General features: G+C 44.8%; 1 protein-coding gene across 1 annotated transcript; it reads left to right on the forward strand.

Moving 5' to 3' along the window:
- The first annotated feature begins 8,784 nt into the window (after positions 1–8,784).
- Positions 8,785–10,726, forward strand: MAP1LC3C (microtubule associated protein 1 light chain 3 gamma). Its single transcript, XM_026044801.1, has 4 exons — positions 8,785–8,851; positions 8,923–8,978; positions 9,147–9,253; positions 10,193–10,726. Exons 1-4 carry the CDS (start codon positions 8,785–8,787, stop codon positions 10,368–10,370), a joined length of 408 nt encoding a protein of 135 aa, XP_025900586.1. The 3' UTR covers positions 10,371–10,726.
- The last annotated feature ends 446 nt before the right edge of the window (positions 10,727–11,172 follow it).

Raw genomic sequence — 11,172 nt, forward strand, 5'->3', positions numbered from 1 at the left:
CCTGGAGTAGTGGGGGCAGTTCTGGGCTCCCCAGTACAAGAGGGGCGTGGAACTTCTCGAGAGGCTCCAGTGCAGAGCAACAAAGATGGTGAAAGGACTGGAGCATCTCTCGTATGAGGAAAGACTAAGCGAGTTCGGCCCGCTTAGCCTGCACAAGAGAAGATTGAGAGGGGATCCTATCAACGTGTACAAATACCTGAGGGSAGAATGTAAAGAGCCAAACTCGTCTCGGTGATGGTCAGTGACAGGACAAGTAACAATGAATACCAAGTTAAACACATGAAGTTCCATCTGCATGTGAGGAAGATCTCCTTCCGTGTGAGGGTGACAGAGCACTGGAACAGGCTGCCCAGGGAGGTTGTGGAGTCTCCTTCTTTGGAGATCTGCCAAGCCTGCCTGGATGCCCCCCTGTACCACATGCTGTGGGTATTCCTGCTGGAGCAGCAGGGTTGAACTAGATGATCTCCTGAGGTGCCTTTGAATCTCAACCATTCTGTGATTCTGTGACTAACAGGAGCTATTCAGTACTCACCACTTGCCATCTAACCCTGCTTTCATTTCAAAATATTCAGAAAGTCTTCATTTCAAAAATCTGTAGCTTTCATTTAAAACATGAGAAAAATCCTCTTCATTAGCATTTACTACATGAGATTCTCACAGGCATCTCCCCTTACTATTGCAGGGATATTTGGAAAATACCCCTGATGCTGGCGACTGCTTAGTGGCTACACACACCGTCAGTAACCACTGCAGATCTACGTCTGCCTTCAGCTCTCATTCAGAGCAGTGTGAAACTAGCATTGTAGCTCTTCTCAAGACACTGTTCGAAAGAGGATAAGGAACCTGAAGGCAAACGGATGATGAAAGCTTTCTGCTTTCCCAAGCAGTCAGGGCTGCTCAGGAAGACAAAAGACAGAAGATGGTGGCACTGGTGATGTCTCACATAGTCAACAGTCCCTTAACATGCAGCCTATTTAACTTGGGGTTTAGGAACAATTCACCCCTTTGTATAGATTGCCCACTGCAACCGCGGCGCTGTGGTGAAGGTGGGTAAGAAGGGCTTATCTTCTACCTCCAAGTCAGTCACACAACCTGAAGCCTATGAATTGTGCAACAGGGCCATGTTTCACACTTTGCGGTTCACAGCTCTGCTCTGGGTTAAGTATTCCCCATGTCACTGGTATTCCCCAGTGTTTCACTATAAACCCACCTCCGATAGCTGTCTTCTATAGACTATAAGGGCACTCTTGTCATAACTGAACTTTAAACAAAACTCAGGTTAAAGATATGCAGTGCATAGGCTGGACTGCACCGGTTCACCCTAATGTGATAACCTCACTTGAGAGCACTAAGGAACTGAGCAAACCTGAACGTGGTTAAGCAAAGGAAATTGTGCTGAAAGTGACCAAGAGCACAAAGCAAGTTCCCCCCTAGGAGGCTGAGCTCTGCAGAGATTATTCACAGACCACCTCCAGGGCTCAGAGTGGGCACTACGAAGGAAGGACTCGGGCCATAGGTCCCTCTGAGCACTGGCAGAGTACTGCAGGAGCACCTCTCTCTGCATTCGCTATATCCAGAACCCAAGAAAACCAAGCTCTGAATTTATCATCTCCATTTAGATTCTGAAACCAGACCGTTTTGAATATCTCCTAAGGTATAAACCTGGCCTGTCATTCTCAGAAATCTAGTTTCAACCCAAACTGATTCTCCATACATTCATATTCAATAAATTCTTTTATTTGTGCACAAGCACACACTGCTCCCTAACTCGGTTGTCGCACAGCTAAATTTGGCCACAAAAGCTTGCTTAAGATCACACAGCAATTCACACTCACACGAGTAATCCTGGAGTCCCACTTCTCAGCACATAAAATCCCCCTCTCTATCATCTATTATTTTTTTCTAGCTTCTTACAAAATACCCTGAATGGGACTTGCTAAGATACAGTGACAGAGTAAAATTTGCAGCAGGAAAACTCAATTTTTAACTTCATACTGAGTTGGGTTTTTTTTCCCTATAGTTTTGTATTTTAGATTTAAACTTCAGAAGTTTCTGCTGAAAATATTTGAAAGGGACTTAATATCCTGAGAGTCTCAGTTTCTGAAAACCTAATGTAGGCATCCTCAAGGGTCCACATTTTTATCAAATGCAGAGCAATTTCCCAGTACAACTCTAACTCTTTAACAAGTGCCTGAAAAGGGAGGTATCCCAAAATCCCCAGATCCCGGCCACTCTTGGACACTCTATGCTGCTGTCACGAAGAGGCGAGCCTTTGACCCTGAAGAGAGCTAGAAACTCTGCCCAGCATTCCAGCAAATGACAACAGAGCTGCCAGCTTCACAGGGACATGCTAAAGATATTTTTAACATCCTCTGCTCTCTGTTAGTTGTAACACCCTTTTGAAGGTTAAAAAAGAATCAGATTCCAACATGCACAAACCCAAACCCAATAGTTACTTTTGGCACCATTTGACGCATTCCTAGCAGTCTCAGCAGGGAGGCCAGGAACAGGCTGGACATAAAGCCACCGAGGTCTGATCTGAAAACAATTCAGCCATACTAGAAAAATGCTATAGAACCTTTTAGACAAGGAAAACCTCTTCAAGAAGCAGCATTATTATAGATGGGCAAGGGATAACTTCTAAATGCAGTTTTACAGAACAGAGAATGCTACTTCCCCTCATCAAAGCACAGGTACTCAGATCTTTACTCATAGAAGTGACATTGCTAAAACCAACAAGGCAGAATACGAACATGCTACCAAGTCAAACAGTAGACACGTAACAGAAGAGGGAAATCATGTCTCCAGAATTCCAGCCATATACACGTCCGTAAAAAACAGATTTATTCACACAGATGCTCCGTAAATTCTAATCAGATTCAAATTTGGAGCTCAGGCTTTTGCATTAACTCTTGCTTGTAAAGCACAAACCCTTGTGCACATGATCCTGACACCACCAGGGATCAGCAACAACACTCATTAACTAGGCCCTGCACCACGGCAGGGCCGTCTTATCAAGACACTCTGAAGAGAGCTACTCAGTGGGCTCCCTGGCTGCTGCCCTGTAAACAGAAGGCTACAAAGTTCTGTGACAGGAAACCCCCTGACTGAAGCACTGTAGTGCAAAGAGAAGCTATTTGTGTTCTCCACATACAGGAACTTCTCTTCCATTTTTCAAAAAACTGGCCAAGAAAATTGGCTAGCAAGAACATTACTTTGATTTCATCTCTAGGTAGAAAATGTTAACACCATGCATCCTGGAGAGCATCTTATCATAATGAACGGGGTTCATGAAGGTAGGAAAAGAGGATCCAATGACATGACTCCTTTTTTAGCTTTTTCAGTATCATTTTAAGACACTGAGTTCAGCCCCTGTGGGACAGGAAGCTGGAGATCCACTGGAGATCCACTATTGTCAGAAACTGAAAAGGAGAGATAAACTTACAGGAGCCTTGAGCAATAATTCACTTATGCCAGCTTTTCTTAGAAAGTCACTGATTTTTACACTCAATTAGAATCTGCAATTTGGGCAACACTTGCAAAAATTCTCATAGGAAAGTGCATCTCAAAAGTAAAATGCTAAAATGTGGAACACCTTAAAAGTATGGAGACTGCATCACTCTACCTTAGACTACTCACTCTCTCAAGATGGTCGGAAAATTAAATTTTAAACTTCTTAAACAAAAAGCAAGAACTAACAGAAATGAAGTGCTCCATCATAACATCTTACTGTTTTAAGTTTTGCCATCATTAGGGTGTTACTTTTGTATCTGCAGTATCTGAACAAAGTCATTAGCTGAACATCAGGTCAGGACAGTTAAAGGTGACAGATGAGAACAGATGAAACATAACCTTAGTTCAAGTTTCCTTTGTAGAAGTGACATTTTCATCACCTAGGTAAAATCAAGATCTGATACAAGATAGTTACATAGTCTCTTATTTAAAAGAATTCATTTCTAAACCAAAAAGCTGTCAGAGACATGACCAGGGTACAGCCTAAGGGTCAAAAAATTGCCAGGCAAAGAAACAAAAGGATAAAGGAAAACTAATCAGTCAATCCTGAAATACCACCGGTACTTTTAAACTTTACCTCAGTATTTTGAGGGGGGTGAATTGACAATTTCAGTCTTACAAGCAGACAGGTTAAGACAATAAATTTGAGATCCAAAATTAAGCATCCACTAAAATGTAAGGATGCCCCAACTATTATTTTGGCACAAAGGTGCATGAGTTTGGGGAGAAGATAAGTTACAGGCATACATTTACATTCAGGCTGAAGAGAAAGAAGCAAAGGATGTGGGTTTGCTACAGAACCCTCGAGGGGCACAGGCAGGTTCAGAGTTCCATAAAGGAAGAGGGAGGCAATGGATTCCTTATCTGCAAGTAGCAACACTCAGGGAGCACCCAGGAGTTCAAGACAGCTCTTTTGAAAACCTTTAAATTGGCTGGCTGAGTCTGACCGCTTGAAAGCTTTTCAAACCCCTCTTGACTCAACTATTTTATTTTCCCTTACAGACAACCTTTGTGAGAGCAGGTATTTAAGATAACTGTATACAGTTCTGTAAAGCTTCATGGATTTTCACTGTGCAATAAATAATGTTTGCCAATACGCATTTTTCCCCAGAACATCATGCTGCAGTTTCTCTTCTGATTCAGTGAGGCTGCTTAACTAAGTCCCTGTCCCTCTCGTGCTCTGTCATTCATATTCAAGTCTTCACTCTACACATAACTGCTTTGTATCTTGTGCAGTTATTCTCTCAACCTCTCCTGCTTGCATATCAGCTTGTGTCCAGGATTATTAAGTGCGGGATGGGATTTATAGCCAAAGCAAAGCCTCATTTGTCAGCCAGCTTTTGCTACACTGGAATTAACTCACCAGCACCTGCACACTGACCTATGAAGAAAACCTCATTTACTTTCTGGTGAACTACAACACTTTTCACCACATACCAGTGCAGCAAATTGTTTCCACTGGAGCACAAATGACTAGCAGTGAAGTCCATGCTTTAACACTTACTGGCGTTTTATCTTGGCCCCACCTGACTGCTGGACTTGCCCTCGCTGGGCACTAAGTTGTTCAGCTGTCTCGGCAGAATAAATGATCAGATTGGTCTGACTGCAGCTGAGCACCCCCTCTCCTGAGCAGGGCAGGTCGTGCCCAGAAAGTGCAAACCCCGTGCTGCCTCCATCTGCCTGGCCACAGGAGGACGTGTGCCCAGTGCTGCAGCATTAACCTGGATCAGCTGGATCAGTCCCGCCAGCATAGGCGGCACCTGAGGTAGGAGCAGCCTCATGCTGAGAGGAGGGACAGGCAGCCAGCGGGTTATTTTAAACCACTGGATCTTCAGTCCCACCTGTGTGCAGGAATCAGAGCCCTCTGACCACCTCTAGCCCCCAGAGCTTGCAGGGCTTTTAACCACGATGGTGCCTGAGCATCAGAGAGCACCAGTGACCTTAAAGTGAAAATGGTTTTGGTTAAAGAGGCTGAATTTAGCTGCATGTTTTCTGTAACATGCAAAATCCTGGTTGGAGCCTCTCAGCACATGCTCCTGGAGCTGTAACCACTGCCTCAGCAGACAGCCTGATCAGAGTGTCCCAGTCCTCTGTAACGTACTTGGGAGGAAGAGTTGGTCATATGGAGATGCAAAATCTCAGGATCCATTACATATTTTTGTTAATGTCACAGAGCTCACTAAAAGCAAGCCACAACCACTGCAGATGACAGGTGCTGGTACTCCAGGTCTCATGTGTGCTTCAGAAGTGTTCAAAACTTCAGCTTCAGGGCGGTAAAGCAGAGAGGAAGCAGCTCAAGGAAAAATTATCATTCAAAGATGTATTTAGCATTTGCCTTTAAGGAAATACTCACTTAAAGATCTACTAGAAGGCAATTGAACATCCACATTCCCACTGGCCAGGTCAATATGTGCTGTAATCTCTGCTCTGTGATGTAGCAGGATTAAACCCTTTCAAAAGCAACTTGTCTCTCTGTGCTGAAGTACTCCATAGTTTATATTTCTCTTTTATTCTTGCAGCCATTACTAGGAAGCTCTGGAAGTGTGATTTTAACACGCAGCATGTGTGAAGGCAGCTGGTCAGGGTTTTTATAGTGTTTAAATGAAATCACATACAAAACTTTGAGGTTTATTTGTCTGCTTGTATTTTTATGATTTTTTTTTCAACATTCCCTACAATGCAGGGTGGTCCTGTGGTCACATCAATGCACTTGTACTCACGGAATCCAGAACTGGGTGTCTGTTGTGCCACAGTCTTAGGAAATTGTATACAAAGTGTTGCACACATTTCTTACATCTTAGATCCTTGTAGCTGCCATAATAATTAATGTCCCATTTTATCTTGTCAGGGAAATTCAGATTTCAGATTCTTTAGAGGGGGTCATTTCTTTAGGGCTGCTTAGATGCTGTTGATCACAGTGGGACTTGCCTATCCCTAGGGACCCATATGATTTGAATGAGAGATCAACAGCAAAAAAAATTGAGGGAAATATATTTTTCTGACTTTTCAGGGACTTTTCTATTTGCCTAACACAAATAAAAGCCTTCTAAACATCACAAGCATGAATGGAGCAGCATAGGCTAAGGAAAAAGCTATACATTAGAGCTTATTCATCACTCTCACTCTGCTTCCCTACCTGAGTTTTCAAAAACTCAGGAATCTGGGATGAAAAAATACAAGAATCCAGGTAAGCAATGAAAACAAGTGAAAGCACTAAGCTGAATGGTCAGGCAAAGCAGTCAAATTTTAGACTAAAAGCGCATCCTTACTGGGAACCTGATGAAAAGCACCCCCTTCCTTGGTCAGGAGCCAAGCCCTCCTCACTGGCTCAGCCTTTATCTGACTTACTCCTCCCCTCTGGCARTATCACACAGTCAGTCTCCCCAATGTCTCTGGGACCCACCGAGTTGTTCTGCCTTGTCCACCACCCTGTTTCACCCTCTCTTCATATGCTGCAATTCTATCTTCCATGGGAGCTCCCTGGTTCGTACTGACACCAAAGTTCTGCAGAATCCTCAAGCATTGGATGCCCTGCACATTCCTGCTCAGGGAAAGCAGTTCCCTCACTAAATCACACCCCTGCTTTGCCACAAGATTTTTAATGTCTTCAGTTGGAATGAGACAATGCAAAGGACTTACTGTTTCCTTACTGCTCTTATACAAACTTAGAGGATTAGATCTATTATGATGGGATTACTTTGGTACAAATAGAAACAATGGATATATCACAATTCAATTACATAGTGGCAAACCTGGGACTTGGGAAAAGTCTGTAAGTGTAGCATTGAAACCAGAACAGGAAAGATACACATATACAAACTTGCTTTAATGTTCAGGGGCTTAGCGGACCCATAGGAGTGCAGTCTTTGGGGTGCAGTCCAGCAGACTTTGTTCATGTGCTGCATTTGAGCTCACTCTGTATGTGCACCATCCTACTCATACCTCTGTTCACTGATCTCATTAACTGGCTGGTCTCACCAGGATGAGATGCGGTTTTGTGGCATGTCTGTGGCACGTGCCCTGCTCCCCTCTGCTTCCTCAGGACAACCAGAGCCACTTGTGAGCAGCTGCCCGACCTTGCCTGCGCAGGTGCAGAGCTCTGCCCAGGGGAGCAGTGGTTTCAGAGGGCCTGCTCAGGAACCCTTCCAAGCAAAGGTCTCATCTCCCCTGTGCCGCTATTCGCAGTGCCACGTGGGGTTGCTGGTGCTGGGACTGAAGCCCTTCTCTTTAGATCAGGGGGAAAGGGCAGCTCAGCAGCAATGAACCTTCACCCACCRCAAACAGTTCCGAAAGGGCTGGTCGAAAATGGTGACATGTGAATACCTAATGAGCACACATCTTCATGAAGATCTTCCTTCTCAAAACTATATTCCGTTTGCTGAATCTTAAGTGCGCCTTCAATGTTGCACAAATCACTTTTACTGTGATTATGCATTTACAAGCATAGCATTTATTCTTTAAATAAAGTCTGAGGTTCTCCTATAATCCAGAAAATTCTCAGAAAAAAATAATTAGTAACAGGAAGAAATATTGCAAAACTAAAAATAAAGGTGTGAGAGGTGACAGTTAGTGATTCTATCTCGAAAAGGCAGCCAGGGGCAGGAACTCATAAATCCTAGCACCCTCGGGTTGCCCTCGGCTTGATAGATCGAATACAATGCAACTACTAGAGCAAAGCAAACTGAGTAACGGGGATCAATTCGAAGCATTTGGTGAGATGCCTTACATAGATAACCCGACATCAGCTAACCCGGCTCCATGCTGAGCCGGGTCTGGCTATGAAGCGCCTTTGACAGCTGAAGCAACAGCAGGATCGCAAACAACCCCAAAAGCAGCAAATGCACCTAACCATGTTACCATATTCAGTGAGCAGAGGGACTCGAAGTCTGTTTGAAAACCACTGAAATCTCGATCACGCTCTAGAGACAAAACCGATCCTTACGGTTCCCACCCCAAGAGCCGAGGTGCCGAGACGCCCGGCCGAGCTCCCACCGCGCTGCGGCGGGGACGTGGGGCGCGGAGCGACTCCCCGACGGGAAAGATGGATGAAAAACGTGCCCGAAGAGGCGACACCCCTCGGGGGGCGCCGAGCGCGGGAACGGCTGCTGCTGGTGCGGGGGCGTTGCTGCGACGGGGGCGGGCGCGGGGCGGCCTCCCTGGGCCGTGCCGCCCGCGCGGGGCCGGGGCTGGGACCGGCACCGGGGGCGGACCGGGCCCGGCCGGAGCGGCCCATAAGAGTGGCGAGGCGGCACTGCCGGCGGCGTGCGGGCCATGCAGGCGGTGCCGGTGCCCGGCGGCCCGGCCGCCTCGCGGCCATTCAAGCTGCGCAAGAGCTTCGGTAGGAGCCGGGGCCGCGGGCTGGGGCTGGGGCCGCGCACACGTTTAACACTCCGTTCCTCTCTCGCGCAGCCACCAGGCGGGAAGAAGTAGCTGGGATCCGGGCGAAGTTCCCGACCAAAATCCCGGTAAATCTCTCTGTGGTGCTGGCGGAGGTTGGTGCTGCTCTTGAATGAGAAACAGTGGGGTTTTGGGTTTTTTCTTTTATTTTTTTAAATACTTTTCCTATGCATGTGTGGGGAGGAAGGGATTTTTTTTTTTTTCTTTTCTCTAAGTGTGACTTTTGGTTAAAATAGGTAATTGTTGAAAGGTACCATAAAGAAAAATACCTCCCTCTCTTGGACAAAACCAAGTTTCTTGTCCCCGAGGAGCTGACCATGATGCAGTTCATAACCATCATCAGGTGGGTTACGTGGGGCTGCAGCAGGGTCTGCGGCAGGACTCTGAGTGGGCATTTTCCAGCACTCTGCTGTAAAAACATACTTAACTCCTCTGTGTGGGAGGAAAGCATAGCGGGCTCTCCCATGACTGTCATCTCGGTGCTTAGAAAGTGGATAAGGTTATATCTGGCTTGCTCTGTTTTGCTTTGTCCCAGCCTAAGGAATTTCAGCAAGTTGTACTGAGGCTCTGTGATTCTGCTCTGCTCCTTGCTCTGTTGCTGACTTGCATTTTGTGGGTTTTTTTTTTTTCCTCTAACTGTAGTTTACAGAACTTGCTTAAGCTTGCAACAACCCACAGGTGTGGGCTGTGAGCTCTCAATGCTTCTCAAGGCATCTTAATGCTTTTAAACAACTCTTCTCCAAAACAGTATGTAGAAGAAATCCCATAAAGTCAGTGGCAGTCTCTGATCAAACACTACAAAGCCTGTAGCCATCATGCAGGGTTTCTGTAAAGTATAGAAGAGCTTTCTAAATATCTAATATCTTCTATAAAAGATGCATAACTTGAGGTCCTGTATTTAACACCTTTTGAGAAGGACTCTTCTCTCGGAGACCAGTCCTTTAGCAGACTGTGTTAACATCACTCATGATATCAATGCTGCAGAAGCCTTTGGTTTCAAAAAACCATCACTTTGCTTTGGTAAGTGGGAACACACAGGCTAGACTCGGTAGCAGTCATGGTCTAACAATTTGATTTAAGCCTCAGAGCACAAGCCTTCCAGCCCCAAACATACAGTTGACTTCCAGCTGATGAAAGATGATAAACCACATAATGACTTTATACAGCATTTCTTGGACATAGTTCATGTCACTACTCCGCATAATTTATTTCAAAGACTAGAGATGAAGCTTTCTTGAATTGCTTGTTGAATTTGCTAACATTTTTTTTCCTCTTAACTTAGAAGCAGAATGGCTTTAACTGCTACACAAGCTTTCTACCTGCTGGTGAACAACAAAAGCCTTGCCAGCATGTCCTTGACAATGGCAGAAGTGTACAGGGACTACAAAGATGAAGATGGCTTTGTGTATATGACATATGCCTCCCAGGAGATGTTTGGATGCCTGTTACCCACTGCTTAAGGGAAAACTATGGAAAGCCTTTAAGAAAAACTAAGGTGGTGGTATCGACTTGCTGTGGCTAAGCAGCTGTTCTATGAATCATGCCAGTGACATGAAGTTTGGAGATGCTCCTTCTAATGAGTTCTTGAGCTCAGTACTGGGGAGTGATGACCCAGAGGTTGGCAGGACCAGCTTGAGGCAGAAATGGTGGTTCACTTCCTAGATAATAGTTTGGAGATATATATATATTTTATATTTAAAGACACTATGGGTTTTTGAAACTGCACCTCCACTTTCCTTTGTAATACCAGTATGTTTTGTAACTTTTTTTAAGATGTCTCTAAAACCTAAGAGTAAAATAAAGACACTTTTACATATTGGGTTGAATGTTAATCTGGGGAAAGTGTAGGATTGCACGCACAGAAAAGTCTCATATTTCTGAATGGAATAGTGCTTAAGTTTAGTCACATGGGAGGATAATTAGATTTATAAATGGCTCAAGGCTGGTATCTGAGCTCCAGGTTTAAAAGCAGACTTTACTAGCACTAAAGCAGAGTACAGATGCAATGTACATTAACACCTAGATAAACTACTACTGTCGTCTGCTACAGAAGCTGTTGTGAATGTCTATGATAAAGGTATATTTTGGTTTAAATATGTGAAGTGATTAGTAGTAAGTATAATCAAAATACAGATTTCAGAACTTGAACCCTAGTTTAATCAGTTGTTCCAGAGCCTGCCCTTACTAATGAATCCTCCAGTGTGGTCTAGGTAGGTGGGTAGCTTCTCCTTCCCCTGGAAGCACACTAGTGTCTTTTCCCCT

This window comes from Nothoprocta perdicaria, unplaced genomic scaffold (genome assembly GCF_003342845.1).
Source record: "Nothoprocta perdicaria isolate Ctin4 unplaced genomic scaffold, notPer1 scaffold_383, whole genome shotgun sequence".
Lineage (NCBI taxonomy): Eukaryota > Metazoa > Chordata > Aves > Tinamiformes > Tinamidae > Nothoprocta > Nothoprocta perdicaria.